The 20,223-nt window shown below is 31.1% G+C and overlaps 3 protein-coding genes across 4 annotated transcripts in view; 2 read left to right on the top strand and 1 right to left on the bottom strand.

The window, feature by feature from the left end:
• Nucleotides 1-13,671, top strand: part of LOC108739290 (cell wall protein DAN4) — a 63,198-nt gene extending 49,527 nt beyond the window's left edge. The window contains exons 2-5 of the mRNA XM_018473133.2: nucleotides 9,992-10,105; nucleotides 12,538-12,678; nucleotides 12,818-12,971; nucleotides 13,032-13,671. Coding sequence (XP_018328635.1) covers nucleotides 9,992-10,105; nucleotides 12,538-12,678; nucleotides 12,818-12,971; nucleotides 13,032-13,213 — 591 coding nt within the window. The 3' untranslated portion in view covers nucleotides 13,214-13,671. The remainder of the gene's footprint in view (nucleotides 1-9,991; nucleotides 10,106-12,537; nucleotides 12,679-12,817; nucleotides 12,972-13,031) is intronic.
• A 455-nt stretch (nucleotides 13,672-14,126) lies between these two features.
• Nucleotides 14,127-16,969, bottom strand: LOC108739283 (pleckstrin homology domain-containing family M member 3). Of its 2 annotated transcripts, none has more exons than XM_018473121.2 (8): nucleotides 16,535-16,969; nucleotides 16,172-16,483; nucleotides 15,589-16,116; nucleotides 15,366-15,532; nucleotides 15,141-15,312; nucleotides 14,902-15,084; nucleotides 14,383-14,553; nucleotides 14,127-14,323 (listed from the first exon to the last, which is right to left on the bottom strand). In XM_018473121.2, exons 1-8 carry the CDS (start codon nucleotides 16,847-16,849, stop codon nucleotides 14,204-14,206), a joined length of 1,968 nt encoding a protein of 655 aa, XP_018328623.1. In that variant the 5' UTR covers nucleotides 16,850-16,969; the 3' UTR covers nucleotides 14,127-14,203. The 2 variants fall into 2 exon arrangements, with proteins under 2 accessions (XP_018328623.1, XP_018328624.1); XM_018473122.2 differs by lacking the exon at nucleotides 16,535-16,969 and having other exon boundaries at nucleotides 14,128-14,323; nucleotides 16,172-16,244; nucleotides 16,334-16,427.
• A 370-nt stretch (nucleotides 16,970-17,339) lies between these two features.
• LOC108739293 (mannose-1-phosphate guanyltransferase beta) lies at nucleotides 17,340-20,096 on the top strand. The gene is made up of 3 exons (XM_018473136.2): nucleotides 17,340-18,205; nucleotides 18,269-18,433; nucleotides 18,734-20,096. Exons 1-3 carry the CDS (start codon nucleotides 17,503-17,505, stop codon nucleotides 18,967-18,969), a joined length of 1,104 nt encoding a protein of 367 aa, XP_018328638.1. The 5' UTR covers nucleotides 17,340-17,502; the 3' UTR covers nucleotides 18,970-20,096.
• Nucleotides 20,097-20,223: the final 127 nt, after the last annotated feature.

Below are 20,223 nucleotides of genomic sequence, written 5' to 3'. Positions count from 1 at the left end.
TTTTTCTTCCCTTGCATACCAGTATTTTAGTTTTACTTTTATTTATTTTCATACAGATCTGTCAGTACCGCTTCCATTTTATTTAAAGCTATCTCGAAGTCCTCCTTGCTAGATGCTAATACTGCTATATCATCTGCAAATATAAGCATACTAATCTTTTGCCCTTGCACATCTATCCCTACAGTTGTACTGTCTTTAATGATGTTGATCGCGTCTTCGAAGTATAGATTAAAAAGTAGCGGTGACAGTGCCCATCCCTGTCTGACTCCCTTCCTAATATTTACTTCTCTACGTTGCAACCCTAGCTCTAAAACTGCCTGTTGTTCTTTATACAAACTAAGTATCACTCTTCTATCTTTGTAACTCATCCCTACATTTTTACGTATATTTAACATCTTGTCCCATTTAACATTGTCAAAAGCTTTTTCTAAATCTACAAATCCTGTGTACGCACTCTTTCCTTTTTCTATCGTATTCTCTAGAATGGCCTCCCGCGTTCCTCTATTTCTTCTAAACCCAAATTGATCTTCCCCTAATAGTTTTTCCGCCCCTTTTTCCATCCTACTCTGTACAATTCTAGTCAAGATATTTGACGCATGGGAAGTTAAGCTAATTGTTTTAGATGTCTCTCATCTATCTGCGCCTCTCTTTTTAGGTATGGTTACTACCACATTCCATTTATAATCCTCCGAAACTTTCCCTGTCTCGTAAATGTGACTAACTAGCTTAAACATACGATCTCTAACCTCTTAGAATTTCCCCCTGTATCCCATCTACCCCTGGCGCCTTATTATCAGGGTTACAGATTCCTTAAAATTTCGGGATTATTTGAAAACGGTCAAAGACATGGATTTGTTATACCCCGTGAACCATACAACCGATCTTCTGCACTCGTTTTTAATGAACACATAATGTCAAGACCTTGAATTTGTTATATGACTTACCCAAATTGCTATCAGGGTTACAGATTCCTTAAAATTTCATTCGTTTCTTGTAAGGATTTTAAAAATATGTACCACACCACATCTTATACTTACAAAGAACGATTAGTGTATGCAAATATTAAAGAATACAAACCATGTGAAACTTTCATCAATTACATTATACTAAGCATGCAATCTTAAGAAATACCATTACAATGTGACGTTAACATATTTGGTATCGACCGGAATCTAAGTCAGATACCTACCAAACATTGTATAAAATTAACATGTTTTATTTCCTATTATGTCGAACTTAACGATGACATCTGTTAAACGTCTCTGTCTGTTGACAGCTTTGAAAACTTTTTGGTTTCCTATTTTACCTATTGTGCACATACTTACGTTCTATTCATGTTTCATCCATGTTTCATCGCAGTATGCAAGTTGCACAGGCATGTTTGCTGTCTATAACGAATACATTACCCACTACATACGTCTAAGAAGTAACGGTGACGAAAAGTTATTATTATGTTTTACATTCCATTATGCAAATATAACACGCGTTAAGTTCACGATTTTAATATTTTTCCAGTTTAAAATATCTTATTGTAAGTGTGTGTCAAAATGTTAGCCTTCAGGCTCATTTATCTTGTCAAAATTATACCATATAGGTACCCAGTTTAGATTTAAATAAGAATGCATTAGATAAATAGGTATATCTAATAGCAAAAAGTCATTATTATTGCGTATTTATGATATCGAAATGTTTATACCGGGTGTGTCTCGGAGACATAATCCGTTACTGCATGCATTATAACATTATAAAACACCGTTACGGCATGTCACTATCAAACTAGACCATTACCGTAAAATGTCAACATTAACAATAAAAAAAGTCAAATTCTGCACTTCACATATGCAAAAAAAACTGAAAAGTTGTTTAATTTTAAACAGAACTAATCATTTTTTAAAGTGAAACTTCTTTACGCACGGTAGGATAAGTTCGTTTCATGCGAGTTGCTATGTAACGAAATCATGCAACGGATGTCTCCCCTCTACTCGGCCACGTAGTCGAGTTCGTAGTGGGGATCGCTTGAGCCGTGAGCGCGCTTCAATGCAACGTTCGTTACAGGCAACTCCGGCATGTATAGTGTAAAATTTAAATTCATAGTGTACAAATAATACCATTAAACCAATTCCTTAACCCCTATCCCGGCATGTTTGTGTGTTTGAAGAAGTTTCACTTCAGTAGCGTATTGTATAATTACACGTTGCATTTGAATAGTAAACTATAATCGTAAAGTTGCAATACCTCAATAAAAACAACATCCGGTTACAAAAAATCATTTATTTTTTTTTCAAGCTGATCTAAGAAATCAATAATCATACTCAAATGGAACCCCTATAAGATAAGTTAACACTCATAACGATGCTGTTTATCCTTTTCAAGTATAAAACGCAAAAAATTACAAACATAATCTAAATGAACATAAATATTTACTTACTTATTTATAAATATTTCAAAGCTTATTTAAAAAATGATTTACAAAAGAATCACACCAGAGAGACAGCAAAAATGATGATAAATTTACTTCTTATGTCTCTAAATAACTTTGAGTTTACTAAAACTGAGTGCTGATTACTTTTAGGGTTCCGTACCTCAGTAGAAAAAAGAAACCCTTATAGGATCACTCCGTGTTCCGTCTGACTGTCTGTCAAAAACCCTTTTTATCAGGAACGCGTGGAATTTAAATTAATATCAAATACTGAAAAATCAACTTCCAAGTCAACTTAATCAAAAGATACTGTCATTTATGCCGCATATTAATCAATCAAAACCGATAAGGTATTTCCCATTGACATAAAATCACGAAATTTGCCAAGAAGCAATATCTTATAAATAAAAAATCCAATAACCGAAAATTTGTAGTTACATCACAAGAAATATAATTTTTTAATTGTAATATTGTGATTATACGTTTTGGAGGTTGATTTGGGGGTTTGGGGGGGGGGACTTAAAACATACTTGAAAAAAGCGGGAACCTAGAAATTTGTTTTTCTTTTTATACCTATTTTAGAACGTAAAATGTGCCACCAAGACCATGTTTTTTTTGCACAACCTACCACTTTTAAAGATTAGTTTTTAACTGAAGAAAATTTTAGAGAGGCAACGCGAATATGTGGCCATTAGCCACTTACTTAGCAGAAAAGAGACAAGTATTAACAGTACTGTCGTTTTGTCTCCTTCTAAAGAGTGATCACATTTTTGAAGCTAATAATGTTCAGCTCATTGTCTATATCTTTGGAATCTCCACGATTAAAATTAAGTAGTATGCACTATCGTCATCCACCAAATTTGAATGGGTTCAACTAGTCTACTATGAAACGATCCTACCTTTGTACAGAAAGTAATACTTGTACCATTTATAGTATTAGTTCACTGGGTCAGCATAAGCGCTTCCAGGCAACTAACTAAAGGTTAAGGAGGCATTGTTTTGTTGGAAACAATTCTTACACTTGCCAAAGATAACTATCGTTAATCTCTTTTTTTTCTTCTTTGACACAGATACCACTTTTAATTAATCATTTTTTATTATCATTTTAATTAAACAGACACCTTCTTATAGTCTATACTTTCACTTACATTGTTTTTTAGACAGTTTTTATGACCGAAAATCAATTTTTTATAATAACTTAACTCCGTCAATTTTCCTTAGGGATTTTTGGGAGGTACAATCGAAGACAAGAGTACATAAAATTATAAATTCGTAATTAATTATGTTTTGCAGCATATCATGAGGTAAATAATAAATACTATCTATACTAAAAGAAAGTATACGGTTTGAGAGAAAATTTTGAATTTGACCAAAAACTGAATAAAATAAGAAATAACGAATAATATGGAAAATTTTTGACTGACTTGGCAGCGAATATGCCTTGATTTCAACTTCGAAACAAAAACATATTTAGTTTCAATCTCTATTAATAATGAGCGTAAAACTTTTTAATATGTTTAAATAATAATTAAAACTTTAAAACTGCATTTATTTCAGACAATTATATATATTACCATTATATTATCAAGTAAAAACGAAATTTTCAGCTGATTTTTCATTTTTTCCTCGATAACCATTTAGTGAATTTGAATGACCTTACGCTAAAGTGATTCTCCAGAGTTGAAGTTACTTATTATAAAAGTGTGAAATTTCTGGTAGCTTTTTTCTTTTAATAAAAATAAATTTAATCTGTTCAGTCAACGATTCTCCATAAAATGACGTGTAAAATACAATTTTTTAAAATTTCAATAACTTTTTAACGGTTTAGTAAATCGATTTGTAATTTTTACAGGAGTTTTAGAATTGAATGAGGAACGTTCTTCCAAATTTTTATTTGTCTCGTAGCATTTTGACATACCTCCCAAACATCCTTAAAGCATTTTCTTCAGTTTTTGCACAAACGGCATAAATAAATTCAAAATATCATTCACATTTTTTACCCACTATAAATTACCTCAAGTTAATGAGGAAAAATTTGTTGTTGTTAATACCAAAATATTATGAATTAATACAATTACATTCAGATCCCAAGGGGGCATACTCCCCGCCCTCCCAATATCTACCTAGTTGGCTATTTCAAATTGTGTTTTTAATTAGGAAACATGTTAAAAATAGACATCTTTCATAATTTCGTGTAAAAATGCCTGTAGGAAAAACTGCTTGAGAAACGCGAAGAGCATTCGTGTATATGTATATGGACTGTAATAATATTACAAAAAGACGTAGCGACCATAGAAATAATATCGGTCCTTAGTTCGGGATTCACTCAAATCTCGCAGTTAGCAATGATTACACTTACAGCCGAAACAATTGTCTGCTTTAAAATAAAAAATTGTCGGACAAAAATACCAAGTGTTCTATTTTCTTAATATCAAATATGTTCCACCAAGAGCCAAGAAGAAATCAATTTCGTTAATTATAATAGAACCAGGGAATCCCTAATTTCAATAAAGCAACAGGAAAATGTAATTCTGAACTTAATAGGAAGCGCCAATATTTTTTTTAGAAAAGTTAAAATTAACCCAGAACGGAAACAATTGGTAACTGTGTATCCAATGCAGCGAGCTTTTATATAAATATGTTATATAGAAAATAATTAAGCGTTTAAAACTTTTTACGAAATAAACTCAAAATGGTCGTAAAATGTTTGAATTCAATATGAAACATTCTCACAAACCCTTTGGTCAAAAAGAATATTATACTTCATTTACTTTCTCTAGCGATGTGCCCCTTCCAATGTCTTGGATGCGCGCATGCAAAATCGTAGATAGGGAGAAAAAAACTTTTATACTCTCGACTCTTGTTCATTAAACATACTTTTTCATACAGTACCTTCCAAAAGTTCTGTTCAATCATGAGTCGAAAACAAGCATTAAAAAGCCTTTATTATATCTTCAAATATAAATAAAGATCTTGTTGATATTTTCAGTAGTAAATGGTATCAATAACAGCACATTTGAGCAATGCAATTGAAGTGGATAAAATGGTCAATTTTTCCGTGCAGTACTGTACGGATTATACGCTCCTCACCGGTAAAGAGTTGTCTCCTTTCCTTTTCTGGCCTAGTGCTGTTCTTTTTTACTTTGCGTCGAATTGAAAATAGTTAAAACTTCGACCAGGTCCATCGTTAAAGACTTAATGCTCTAACGATGATAAAAACAGAAAAAGGCCCGAGTTCGATTCCCGGCGGGGCAGTGACATCAGCAACAAACAGTTTTACCTCTTTAACCTGAAGTAATCTGAAGTGGGATTAAATTAAGTTGATTTAACATTAATCTTTGATAATTATTTTTTATTTATAAATGCATATTTTTGGACGTGTGTGTGTAAAACAGTTGAAAAGTACAGAAGTTGATTATTCGGTTGCGCCCTCCCCCCCCCCACAAAAATATTTCGCTGGGGGCTAACTACATTTTACAGATAGGTAGTTCTATATTTTTGTGACAACTCGTGTAATACAAGTTTAGGATACCGTAGACATGTTGTCCATTTTCCTATATATGTATGTAGGCTATGTTTGTAAACTGCACTTCCATATTTACAATTGGACCTAATTTGCATAGCACATATTTGCATTGCCTCCTAGTAATAATATGAATATTTCTTTGTCGCGTCAACCCATATTTGTTTTCGAACTTGAGCTTTACATTTTTTAACTAGTAGCGGTCAAATATTTCAGCTTATACATGGAAATCACCATACATGCCCGTATACCTACGTAAGTATAAAATGCAGTGGCGTAACGTGAAGGGGCAAAGGGGGCCATGGTCCCCGGGCGGCACAAATGTAGAGACTGAAGAAAAAATCATTAAATTTGTTTCAACAAAAAGGAAAAAGTAAATTTAGGGATTTCTTGAAAAATATTGATTTTTATTATTTTTACTGGGAAGTTGGCCGTGTGAATTTCATAGTACACTATAATTACACCCTTGTTTGCTATTGTACCTACTGACTGATCGTGAAACTTCTATTTCAATCAAATATAAATAGTACCCAATATGTATGTATGGATCTGTATAAGTTTGTAAGGAAAGGTATTTGTAAATAAACTCATACATTTTCAATTTACGCTAATAATAAATACTACTTATCTCGTCAAAGGCTAAATCAAAAATATAAATTTTTGGGCACACCTTTTCACTGCAATTCCGACCAAATTAAATAAAAATAAAACCAAAGTACATAAAAGTGAAAATAGCAAGGGCGGCGAACTTAAACTTCACCCCGGGTAACAAAATTTCACGCTACGCCACTGATAAAATGATATACTGGTACGCCTTTTTATACAAGGTGTCCATTGAAAAAAGCCGGGTCAAGTCAAATAAGGGCCCTAAGCGGTAAAAATAACGGGGCAGTAACCCCTTAAAATCCAAAAAAAAAATTGCTGAATGAAAACGAATACAATGTTTTACGGATTTGCTTTTATAAATTTAAAAACTCTTAAAAACTGTAAAAACCTTTCTCTTTGCCTTTTTTCTTTGTTGAAATTTTAAACCCCAAAACGTTTTTTTTTTTTAGACAGGTATTTCTCGAAGAATTTTAAAATTTTGTTTTGGTGTTAGACTGTGTTTGGATGTTGAACAAAATTTATAAAAATTTAGTTTATGGCATGCTTCCATCACAAGTTAAACAGCGTTTGTATAGACACAGTTTAGCCTAATTTTGGTTAACAAATACGTAGTACACGTAAAACAAGAGCTAGGATATGTAAGGTTTCATACTACTTACTTTCATTTAAATACATAATTCAGAATAGTATCAGGATTTTGAGGATTCATCTCAGGATTTATAAGGAATTTTAAAAATTTCAGTTCTTCAGTATTTTGTCGTATTCTTTCCATAGCTTCGCAATGAGTTTCAAAAACTCAGGTTTTTGCATCGTTTTGCTGATGGTATTTATGAAATTTACCATAATATTAGTAGAATGTAAAAAGTGTCTTGTTTATAATATACATATAGTCGAACTTAGTAAGATACTAGAAGTAGATGCGGTTAAATTTTAAGCTATATATTGGTAAAAGGTTAGAGATCGTTTGTTTAAACTAGTTAGTCACCTATACGAGGCAGGGAAAATTCCAATACAGTTCATTTCAATTTGCTAGAATTGTGACCTTGAAGAAATCTGCGCGAAGATAGAAAGAATACACATTAGGCGTGAGCAAGACAGAAATAGTTGGAACAAGCTTGAACTAGCAGGGCTCTCGATGTGACGGTCTTAGGAGATCTGCTAGAACTGTACAGTACTAGACGAAAATGTTCAGCAATTTCTTAAAATAGAAATGTAGAAAATTAATAATAGAAAACAAAGCAAAAGTTTTATAGGTGTGTAGAGCGTTAAGTTAATTCATTTGTTATTATTTTTGGCTAAATATGCTTTTAAATAAAGCATATTCTTAAATTTTAACGAGGCAGTTTAAATAATTTTGCAAATGGTACTGTACACTTTTGTCTAGCTCTCGCTCGATGATCGATGAAGAAATGAGCTACGCAGACAAAAATGATTGAATTTGGAATTATGCTACGGCGCATCCTAACAAAGGGAAGCGGCATATCTCTAACTTCTTGAAACGAACAGTAATTATTTATATTCGTAACAAAGAATAGCGCAGGGTCGGGTCGAAAATAATTTTTGTGGTAGCAATTATTAAAGGTGTATGTTTAGAGCACGGCTTTGTATGGGTGAACGGTGGGCACTGCGAAAAGAAAATTAGAAGCGTTTTGAAATGTAGTGTTAAAGGATATTAAAAAAATACCTTTTTCTCAGACATGAAGAGCTTATTAAAAACGTATTAGGAGCAGGAACAGGAGTTAAGAGGGGGTAGAGGAAGAGTTAGAGAAAATTACTGCTCGCAAATAGAAAGAGATAAAGCATCGTATACATATACAGAAGATGTAATACAGATTTGTTTGATTTGAACAGTTTTATTCCAAATTTAGTCCTAACACAGCCTAAGTATCTAAAAAGACTAATTTCGTTTAGTTGAAGAAGTGGTCAAATAGTCAAATTGTTAAACTTTATAGAGCATAACAGTATCAAATTCACAATATTTTCATTCATTTTTAAAAGATACAAATTATAATAATAGAGTCATTTTCGTTTGGGTCATTATTTTGACTCTTTGTGTGTTGTATAATTTACAGTGTGAACTATTGTAGAAATAGAAACATTCGACTATTATAATTTTATCACTACAGTTACCAATTAGTGTTGCTGGAACGTTACTAACAATTACTTTTTTTTTTTTTTATTTGAGACAAAGTGCTCAGAATTCGTTTTTAAGGCTGGTCGGTTTACATTTACTGTCGAGTCATCCAACCAGAAATGTAATACTTATAATGCTCAAAGAAACCACTCACATCGTTTGTGATTTTTCTGATGTTATGCTTAACTGCCATTAGAAATGTTAAATGCCGTTGAAACTGTACTTACAATTAGTTATATTATGATCACTCACCCAACTCCTTCCCTTAATCTTATTATTTTATGAAACTGTATTTACTTGTTTTTAGCTAAGATCAATTAATCATAAGCAGTAACCAAGATAATTAAAAAAGTATCGGACAAATGCTACTAAAATAATAATTTCCTTGTTCGAACGTAATAAGTAACGAATAAAAAATTTTTATTTTAGTCTAAAATCGTTGAAAATAAATAANTGCGCCTTAAATTCAAAAACAAGAAACTCGACATTTAGAACATGCTTATTAAGGGCGATTTGTTGACATTTAATTGAGAATCAGACATTTCTTATTTAATTTATTTATTTCTAAACATTCTAAAAGGCTGAATTTCCTGCTTTTGTTTTCTGTATGTAGAATTTTAAAAGATCGAATTATTTTTATTATTATAAAATACAAAGTTCTATGATCTTTTACTATCTTACAAAGGGTGTCTCAATCTGTCCAATATAAGCCTTTTCGCAGTCGCAGTCAGCACATTGTAATAGATAAACAGTCTTAATTATAAAATAATTCGAATAAAATAATTCGAAGTGGTCTGTATTCTGTCGAAACTGCCAGACGCGGATCGCGATTTCGATCTTTTTGGATCTCATCAGCGCGCGCAGGCAGCTCCGACAGAACACAGACCAACTTTTATCTGCTGTCTTAACAGTGCGTTTCAGAAAATACTACAAACGGCACAGTGAACGCCATCTGTAGCACGCATCGTTCACTGTGCCGTTTGTAGTCTTAATTATCTTTTTATTTATTACAACATGGTGGCTACGAAAAAGATTATATTGGACAAACTGGAAAATCCTCTGCTGGAACGATAAAGAACACACAAAAAGTTTTGAAAATAACAAAAACAATTCAACCTACGTGAAACAATTAACGTTTTTGTGAAAATTTTAAAATTATATAGGTACATACAGAAATCAAAAACAGAAAACTCAATCTTTGAGAATGTTTAGAAACAGATAATTTGGATAACAAAACTATGATTCGTCAATGGTCAATTATTCTAATGTATGATATAAATATGGAATTATTTTATTTTTCTTATTTCAGAATCTTTTACCTTTACCTGCTGATGCAAGTGCTGCTCTGGTAAAACCAACGAAATACCACTACTACCCCCACAATCAACATATTTACCTACTTCCGGAATGTGCCATACAGCAGGTAATATTCGTTTTTTTTTTTTAATTGTGTAATTATAAAAAATTAAACGTTTTTTACAATTTTACCTATTACGTTTAATTCATAAATGACAAAATAGGTATCTGTATTTTTGCACAAAAGTTTTTGCCTTGCCATCAGAAAATAAATTTTCACAAAGACAATGATTGGTATTGCCGTACTGTCCATTTCAATAAGCAATGTACCTATACCATCTGAGGCCCGTTGCAAATTTATCGGATGCCCCCCTTTATATAAAAAGCTTCACGTTGTAATTTCATCTTGATAATCCACGAAGTAAAGTAACTATGTATACTTCCCAACGCTATTATAATTATTATGTACATTTTAAAGAGCATATTGATAGAAAAACTGTAAAATTACAGATGTGAACGTCCTTCAAAAATAGAAAGCAGGAATTCCCCCAGCATCACTAACCCGCGCCACCAAAGTGTCGAGGCATAAAAATGAACTTAGCGCAATGGATAGGTTCTAAAACTGGTCAATATCTTTTTCTTATGAATGTGTTCAAGTCTTGATAATTTATTTGCATAATTCGTGTATGTTCTTGAATTAATACCTAACATAAATTGATTAAATACAAAATTAATTACCAAATTTTGTCCTCACGGCCTCTAGGACCGAAGGCCAGTGGCATTTTGCTCGTTCTGCAACCCTATTGTTACGCCACTGTAACATTGAAAACACTTAGAAAAACCCACAACAAAGCATGCAAAACAACACTAATATTGTCATTAAAATATGATAAAAAATTATAAAAATATATTCATGACAATTTTTAAACAAGCACTTTTATATGTTTTTTCGTTTTGCTCTCGATCTATCGCAATATTAAAGATAATTAGATGTTTAGAAACTTTTTACTATTTAACCTTTTATAATGCTGCTCTAACCGCTAATAACAAAATACCGCTACACATGTTTAGGACATAACCTAGCTGCGTTTCGAGAAAACATAACATAAGAATTCTTACCTTTATAATGCACGACGTTTCCACGCTCTTACGATCTTTGGTTGGAATCGGCAATTCGGTCGTTTAAATGTTTATTACACTAAAAATTACTACTTCACACCTTCGACAAAACACTAACGCGACATTATTCAAATTTTCAATTACTTGATCACGTGATATATTACTTACGATTAAACAGTTCTCACACCATTAAAAAAGTTATAAAAATGTTTTCGTAATAAATACTTGAAATGTAACTAATAATCTGTAACTAACAATCTTTCTAATCAAACTTGGGTTTGTTCAAAATGCAGGAAAAACAATAAGTAATTAATGTTAACGATGCATCATCAACTACATCAATGCTACTAAAACGAACATGAATTTTATACCGCTATAAATCCTGCGGGCGCCCTTTCGCCAGCCACACCACCTAAACAACCATAGCCAAAAACTAATGGCAATTTGAATCTCAAAGACACAAGAAAAGGCATTAAACAAGATGAAGAAAAGCATTAATTAGACAATAATAAACATAAAATTGACATACGTAGGGCATAAAGAGAATGAATATAGTCGAGGATGGTGCCACTTACTTAATCAGACGCCATATTGGTCCCAAAGCTATACCAGATTTAATTTACGGGATACTGCAGGATTTACGAAAACCACTTAGCTGTTAAAGAAATAAGGGGGGGTAAATAAACTAAAGAATTGCATATTTCCCTGAAAAACTAGGTTACGTACTACTACTACAATAAACCACAGATAATTTTTAAACCAACGCATACAGTATAGCATCTGATTGTCATCAGGTAGCCTAAATTAAACCACACCCATTGCTTGTTTGTATTAGCGTAAATAACCCACATGCATTATTATCACCAATTTAAACAACTCCCTTATTTCCAAAACTAATTAACGCTCTATAACGATATTAAGTTAATAACAAAATAGTTTTGGTAAAACCGCATTTTGCAGTAGCAGAAAAAACATTTATTAATTTGGAGATATTAAAGGAAGCAGCTAAAATCTCGATGATGTATAGGCAACAGTAAATACTGCCAATTATTTAGAGTTGCGAAATTTTGCTGTAGGTATATTCGAAACTATATTTATTAATATTAAAATATTTATACCTATAATAGAACAATTAAAGCCAAAAAAAGGGTGAAATAAATTTATTTATAAAAACCATAACCAACGTTTCGCCTTTAAGATTGGAGGATTTTTCAAGATAGATTTTTAAAGTCCTAAGGTGTTCATTACAAACTTTTGCAGAAAGTTCTGATAAAAATTGTTGATTATGGTTTTGATACGTATAAATAAATTTATTTCACCCTTTCTTGACTCTAATTGTTCTATTATTACTAAAAGGAGAAGAAATGGAATATAATATATACCTATATTTTTATAGAAACGGTTTTCAAAAATCTGTACATTTAATTAATTCGTTTTCAGGTTTGTAATGCTGTATATGTACGACTTAACTGGACACAGCCCTTATGTGCATGTCCTTCAAGATATAGAGATCCTTGTTCTGCAAGTTTAAACTCTGATGATCAGCATACAACAGAACTCTTGACTAATCAAAATCAAAGGGTAAGAAAAATTAAATTATCTTTCAAATATGTATACGCCTGTAAGTAATTTATATTATCATAATCATGTTTTATTTTAAATAAAAAAAAATGAATTACTTTTATTTTAAAGTATTTTTAAGTTAATTATATATCTTTAGAAAGCATTAACATTGGTGAAAACGTGTGAGCCAACAACCGAAATGAGAATATGTCGATCACCAAGGGACTGGTCTTTGCTAGCCTTGCAAAATATTCGTACTGGTAAATCACACTATCTGGTAATATGTCGCTGTCCAGAGACGAGTTTTCTTGGTAAATGAATTAAATATAAGTACCATGCGATAATTTCTAAAACTGCCTGGGTTATTATAGATGGTCCTATGTCTCATAATCAACCAACGTATGCGAGTGTACCAGGTATACGAGTTTATGGTATGATGTGCGTACAGCAAACAGCCAGACGTGATAGAACAGCTAAACTTTTCAACGTTGAAGATCCCAAATTTCCATGGCAAAAAGTCAAAGATTTTGCTAAAACAGTACAATGGGAATAAATAATTTAATTGCTTATTTATTTGATATGTTTGCTATTACATATTGTCTATATAATGAGCCGAACTTGCTAATTTAGACGCTGAATTGTAAGATTATTAATTGCAAATTAATACTCAATGTATATATTAAAACGAAAAAACAAAAGAATGCAATTGGTATAAGCAATTTATGTAAAAATTATGCTACCTACAGTATGTTTGCTCTAAGGAGTAGGGCATTACATTTATTTTTTATTGCAAGCCATTTTTGAAACAAATGCATCGCCTGTTACATGCACAATGTGTATGTACCAGGCAACTTAATCTAATTTCAAACGTGGCTACTTGGGTTCTACACTTGGCTTTAATATTTAAGGGTTTTCATATTTATTTTCTATTTATTTGTTCTAGGTATAAATACGTTAGAAGTGAAATGCTACTATGTAAAATTAAATTGAATAAATTTTTTAACATTTTACATAAACTTAATTTTCATTTAAAAAAGCGCACTAATAAATTATAAGCCTGTAAAAATTTAAAAATAAAATAAAAACATCTTTAACAAATCTAAATTCTAAACAACTACTCGCAGGGCGCGCCACCAAAGTGTCGAGGCATAAAAATGAACTTAGCGCAATGGATAGGTTCTAAAACTGGTCAATATCTTTTTCTTATGAATGTGTTCAAGTCTTGATAATTTATTTGCATAATTCGTGTATGTTCTTGAATTAATACCTAACATAAATTGATTAAATACAAAATTAATTACCAAATTTTGTCCTCACGGCCTCTAGGACCGAAGGCCAGTGGCATTTTGCTCGTTCTGCAACCCTATTGTTACGCCACTGTAACATTGAAAACANGTATAAGAACTTATTTAATTTAAATTACCAAGTACCTAAACAATAGATTTTAAATTATTTTATTAACAATCGTTAAAATAATTTTAAGTACATTTAAGTAACTGTATTGAAAAATACAAAAAATATGTACATAACATAACTGATAACATTAGTCAATCCCAACATTTGATAAATTTAAGCTCGTCCTTTTCCTTCGCCTTGCGCATTTTGGACAAGGTGTAGCTTTGTTTAAGCAATTTTTATGGAATATAGAATTACATACAGTACACTGAAACAAAATACGAATTAGCCCTTAATAAATTTTTGTAATTGTAATGATACACATACTCTGTATACTTTTTCGATGTTGAATGGATACAGCACTTTAGAATCTTGACAAACTTCACATATAAAGCCTTTTTGGCTGCATAACCAACACGACAATACATGTTGTTTTCCGAAATCCACCACTTCTTGTATACGCTGAGCCAATGCTCCATTAGTTACCTCTAGTAAATCCTAAACAGAAAATATCTAAAGCATTTCTTGCATTTATTAAATATAAACTGCCATGTGTATGTGTAATATTGACTTAAATTAATAAGTTTGAGCAAATTTATTCTTTCAAAATTGGATTTCAACGCTTATTTTTTTTAAGATATAAAGGAATTTTAAAATTGTTTTTGGATCTATTTTTAATATAAATAAAAATAGATACAAATACACTGCAAAATCTAAACCAAGACTAAGTATATAGTGGCAGGAATTTTTTTTTGTGACAAGATAAGATCCCTTTACAAAACATATTGTGTATTTATTTCCTTCAAGAATGTTTTCAATATACTATAAGGTAGTAATCCAACTTACTGAAATGGCATACTGATGAATATGCTCATACATGTATTCCCTAGAACCAATTTTACTCTTTAATTCTTCTATAATAGGCTCATGACAAGTAAATAGATAATCTCTTAGATAGTTAAGTTGTACCCTAAGTTTCTGAAGCTTTGCCATATCACTAACTGCAGAATAAATGGAAGGATTTAGGGTCTAAAATGCAGTTAACCATTTTTATTTATTATTTTTTCTTTTATTAAAGTTTAGACCTTCATGTTGATTGTGGGCATTTCTTTGAATTCATTTACATACTCTTCTGCTTTCTTTGATACAGAATATTTTTTGAAGTCCCAATTGTGCACGATTCTTGCTGGTATTACCATTTCTCCAGTTTCACTCATGCAATTCTCACAGTAATAGTAACCAGAAAACCCACAGACCCTAAAATTTATAAAATGTATTTCTCTTTTAGTTATATAATTATATCATCATACTTCCATTTTTGAGTTACACCAAGGTACACTTTACAATCTTTGCATTCGAAATTTTGATTATCTAATCCAGTTTCTTTTGCTATAGTTCCTATTTTTAAAATGAAAGATTTAAAATCATCTACAGGAGATTGCCTTTCTGAATGGATATCTTTAACTGACTCTGGAGGCTGAAAAGAAAGCATTTCACTACTATTTCCTAAATTAATAAAGCAGAATAAGTTACTTTGTCATTAACTAATCTGTTGTTTGAAATCACATCACAAAGATTGGGAATTTTTCCATTAGCACCACTTGATGTGTTATAGCTCTGTATCAGTGCATTATAACTGTTCTCCATTGATTTAGGCCGATTTGTAGCATCGGGTGTTTGAATTGGCTCTATTTTGACACCACCACTAATATTTTTCTGCTCTTCATCTTCCTTACTGAATGACCATCCAAGACGTTTGTTTAACGAATTTCCTAAAGTGGTATTTAAATCTGAATTAACAGACTCTGGAGATTTAACATCATTTGAAGGATCGTTTTTGAGGGATACAGCCCCAGAATTTGGTTCCTCAGTAGCTTTTTTGTTTTCAACTTTTGTTTTTGAAGAATGTTTACTTAATATTATTTTAAGGGCCTCATCTTCATTAAGCATACATCCAAAGCCAGAACTCACTGATGATACTAAAGAATCTATGGAACACGTTTCTGAATTTATTGATCGTGTGGTTGGCATTGACTGCGCAATATCTACACCAGATGCAACCTACAAATGAACTACATTACAGTCTATATGGACTATTTAGTAAATTATTTTTTACTGGGCATGTTCTCAATGTTGGGCACCAAATTCCTGCCAGAATTAAACTTTCAGGTGGCCATGTGTTTAGGAGGCTAGAATTTGTGGGAAAATTAAATGTTACAGAACTTTCTAAACCTTCAATAACTTTTTGAGCTACATCTAATAGTTCTGAATCTCTTACATAAGCATAAGGATTATAATACATTTTCATGGCAGATATGTTTTGCTGTATAGCAAAAAAGTATGATGAAAGTAAGGAATCATTTAAAGCTATACGTATCCATGCTCTACATTGACCTGTTTCTGTAGTTATTTGAGATAATTTTCCAATCTATAAATTAGATTGTTAAACATAACAATAACGAAAAAAGTACATTATTACCTGATTTATAATTTGTTTATGTGATATAAGTAAAAGTAAAGACCAAAAGCTAGGCTCTGGACGTTGATCTACATCAGCAAAGACTCTTTTTGCTTGATTTATAAGCGAATTCTTTAATCCATGTAGAAATAATGATTCGACAACATTGCATAACACAGGATTATTAACATCGAAAGTATCTCCCGATATATCTCCTCCAGTATTCCCGAGTTGAATTTCTTTCACAATCTCTGAAAGTTGGGTTGTAATAGCACTTTTTACTAATTTCTCCTTTTCTTTTGCTTCCTTTTTAATACGATTTATAAATAGACTCATGACTTATAAATTACAAATATAGTGTACACTTTTATAAAATTAAAAACGCATGTAAAAATTATAAAACAACAAAAGAAATAGTAGGTAGCAATGTTTGTTTAGCAATTTTATTTATTTCTAAATCAGCTGTTTTTGACATTTATGCTGACAAGTGTAAACAACTGTCCTTAGTTGTCCAAATCTTCCAAACTTATTTATCTTTCAACATTAATTATAATCCTTTTCAGATATTTGATTTCTAATTAAAATGCAAAATTATTAATATAATTATATAACCTTTTCATCATTTTCGGTCATATTTTAAAAAAGTTGATTTGTAAAGAGAAACACTTATTAATAGGTATATCAAAACTGATTCAATATTTCTCTTCACAAATAAAAGTAAAACTACTATGTAAAATATGTATAATGTAAAATTACTTTGAACCTTTAAAGGTGCCGCATCCATTACAAAATCGTAGACACAAGTGTAGCCACTTGCTATTCCCTGTTTGAGTACATGTAAACATCAACGTTATCATAAAAAATTAATTCGAAGTACATATAAAATATGACGTGTAGTTGCCAACAGTACAATGTTGTAAAAAGCTTTCATATGAAAACTTTTTTCACAAAGGAAGCGTAAAAGCAGAGCAAAGTGTGTTAAGTGTGTAATGAATATAATGAAAAACCCAGGAATGAGAGCTCTTATTTTGGTTGGTGGTTATGGCACTAGACTGAGGCCCTTAACATTGAGCAGACCAAAACCATTGGTGGAATTTGCAAATAAACCAATTTTAATACATCAAATTGAAGCTCTTGTTGATGCCGGTGTTACAGAAGTAATTTTAGCAGTATCTTATCGAGCTGAACAGATGGAAGAAGAGCTTAGAGCTGAAGCAGAGAAATTAGGAGTCAAATTACTATTTTCTCATGAAACTGAACCTTTGGGAACTGCGGGACCTATAGCATTAGCTAGAGAACATTTACTGAAAAGCTCTGAACCATTCTTTGTACTTAACTCTGACATTATTTGTGACTTTCCCTTTAAACAACTTGCCCATTTCCATCGTGCACATGGGAAAGAAGGTACAATTGTTGTTACAAAAGTTGAGGAACCTTCTAAATATGGTGTGGTTGTGTATAAAGAAAATGGTTGTATTCAAAGTTTTGTCGAAAAACCCCAGGAATTCATTTCCAATAAAATTAATGCTGGACTCTACATACTTAATCCTACTGTTTTAAAAAGAATCCCTTTAAAACCAACTTCTATTGAAAAAGAAGTGTTTCCTTATATGGCAGATGATGGTGAACTTTTTGCATTTGAATTACAAGGTTTTTGGATGGATGTTGGTCAACCTAAGGATTTTCTAACAGGTAATATTAATATTGTTGTAATGTAAAACATTATATGCAAGTTGATTTTGTTATAACTTTCAGGAATGTGCCTATATTTGAAATCTTTAAGACAAAAATCTCCAGAAAAATTATACAATGGCCCAGGAGCTGTAGGAAACGTTCTTGTTGATCCTACAGCAAAAATAGGATCTGACTGTCAAATAGGACCTAATGTTACTATTGGACCAGGAGTAATAATTGAAGATGGTAATTATAATATATAGGTTTACTAAAATCATTTTTGTAAATTCAAAAGAAAGTACTTTATTCATGTTAAGTGTTTACATTAATTAAAAAGTGAAGCCGAAAACTGATTAAGAATCACAACACTAGACCTACTTTTATTATTTATTTGTCTAATTATCATGTTATTAAACAGTTACATATTGTTAGCTCAATGACCTCTTTCCTAATCAGTAAATGGTTGAAAGTAGTTTGCTTAATTCATGATTCATCAATTCACACTCAGGTAAACTTACTTATAGAGATCCTATTAATTTATTGCAGGTGTTTGTGTGAAAAGATGTACCATCCTACGAAATGCAGTTGTAAAATCACATTCTTGGTTGGAGAACTGCATAATCGGTTGGAGGTGTATGGTAGGTAGATGGGTAAGAATGGAAGGTATAACTGTACTTGGGGAAGATGTCATTGTTAAAGATGAGATCTATATCAATGGAGGGCAGGTCTTACCACATAAAAATATAGCAGCATCTGTTCCTGAAGCTCAAATCATTATGTGATGTAACCTTTCGAGGAGCATTTATAATAATTATTATTATTACATTCTTAAGTTATTGCGGTTTTATAAGATATTTTTATACTAGTAATATTTCAGGGTGCTAAATATTAAATTTTAGGTTTTAAGGTGCATAAAAATTAATCTTTCAAACGTATTAAAACTTCACATCCACGATTTCTTATCATTTTAAACAGAATAAAAAAACGGTTTGGTGATATGATATATCTAATCAAACATATTAATTTAATTGTTACTTGCCAAGATCGAATTTTGGTAATAAAAAATATATTTTTGTAAAATCCAGACTAATTTTGTACAGTAAAACTATTTCACTGCCAGCAATTACAGAAAAATTGATTTTACCCAGCCATATATAATTAATAACTTTGAATTTCACAAATCAATGACTAATTTAATTCATTGTACGAAGTTTAGCTGCTTTTGTATATCAAACAGAGGGAAATGTATAATTCTGAAATATTTTATAAAACGAATTTAAAACATCTATCGTTCTTGCTGTATGTCTGTTATATCAATTTTTAATATCAATAACGGTAATAGAGTATATTACGAAACAAATTCGACTGAAGTAATCACAGTTCTTTTTTATATGTATAGTTTATTATACAAATACCAGTATATAATATAAAGTGCGATAAATAGCTTATATCAAATCAATGATTTTTTTTTCATCTAAATACCGAAATGATGAGTAATAATCTATTATAACAGTCGAGTTTGCAGAACCTATTAAGAGTATTGGTGGTTTATTTAAGATAATATATTTTTAAAAGTAATTTAGAAATTTATTTATCATAAAAAGTAATCTAATTTCCGTAACTGTTCGTTTCTAGAGAAAAAATTAATTATTTAAAAAATGTATTATTGTTAACCTTTGAAATACACTTGAACTTTGTTAATTTATCGTTTTAAATTTCTAGTCTGATAATTTACTTAAAAAATTAGTATAAGCTTTGTAAATATCAAAATACAATATGAAGTTTAGAGGTAATATGATTACAAATACGTATCTATTATTTGCATTCCATGTTATGAAAAAAGTGGTTAGTGTAAGCCCTTTTTGCTAGTTTTATAGAACATTTATTGATAATACACATTTAAATAACAGCAATTGTTTTATCATTGTAACACGAAAAAACATTTAACAGTTTTTATAGAAACATTTATAAACATCCATAATTATGCATGCAAATACGAAAAATAATTAATTTAAATTTTAAAATAAAGTGTAATG

Source organism: Agrilus planipennis, unplaced genomic scaffold, assembly GCF_000699045.2.
Source record: "Agrilus planipennis isolate EAB-ADULT unplaced genomic scaffold, Apla_2.0 scaffold181, whole genome shotgun sequence".
Lineage (NCBI taxonomy): Eukaryota > Metazoa > Arthropoda > Insecta > Coleoptera > Buprestidae > Agrilus > Agrilus planipennis.
Note: the sequence above shows the minus strand (reverse complement) of the source record. Positions and strands in the feature narration are given on the sequence as shown.

What these genes read in the sequence shown, in the direction of transcription:
- LOC108739283 (XM_018473121.2), bottom strand. Translation starts at nt 16,849, where the DNA reads ATGAGTCTATTTATAAATCGTATTAAAAAGGAAGCAAAAGAAAAGGAG. An exon ending in CAACATTGAGAACATGCCCA is followed by an intron (nt 16,117 to 16,171) that starts GTAAAAAATAAT and finishes GTTCATTTGTAG; the next exon opens with GTTGCATCTGGTGTAGATAT. An exon ending in TGCCCACAATCAACATGAAG is followed by an intron (nt 15,085 to 15,140) that starts GTCTAAACTTTA and finishes ACTGCATTTTAG; the next exon opens with ACCCTAAATCCTTCCATTTA.
- LOC108739293 (XM_018473136.2), top strand. Translation starts at nt 17,503, where the DNA reads ATGAATATAATGAAAAACCCAGGAATGAGAGCTCTTATTTTGGTTGGT. An exon ending in ACCTAAGGATTTTCTAACAG is followed by an intron (nt 18,206 to 18,268) that starts GTAATATTAATA and finishes TATAACTTTCAG; the next exon opens with GAATGTGCCTATATTTGAAA. An exon ending in AGGAGTAATAATTGAAGATG is followed by an intron (nt 18,434 to 18,733) that starts GTAATTATAATA and finishes AATTTATTGCAG; the next exon opens with GTGTTTGTGTGAAAAGATGT.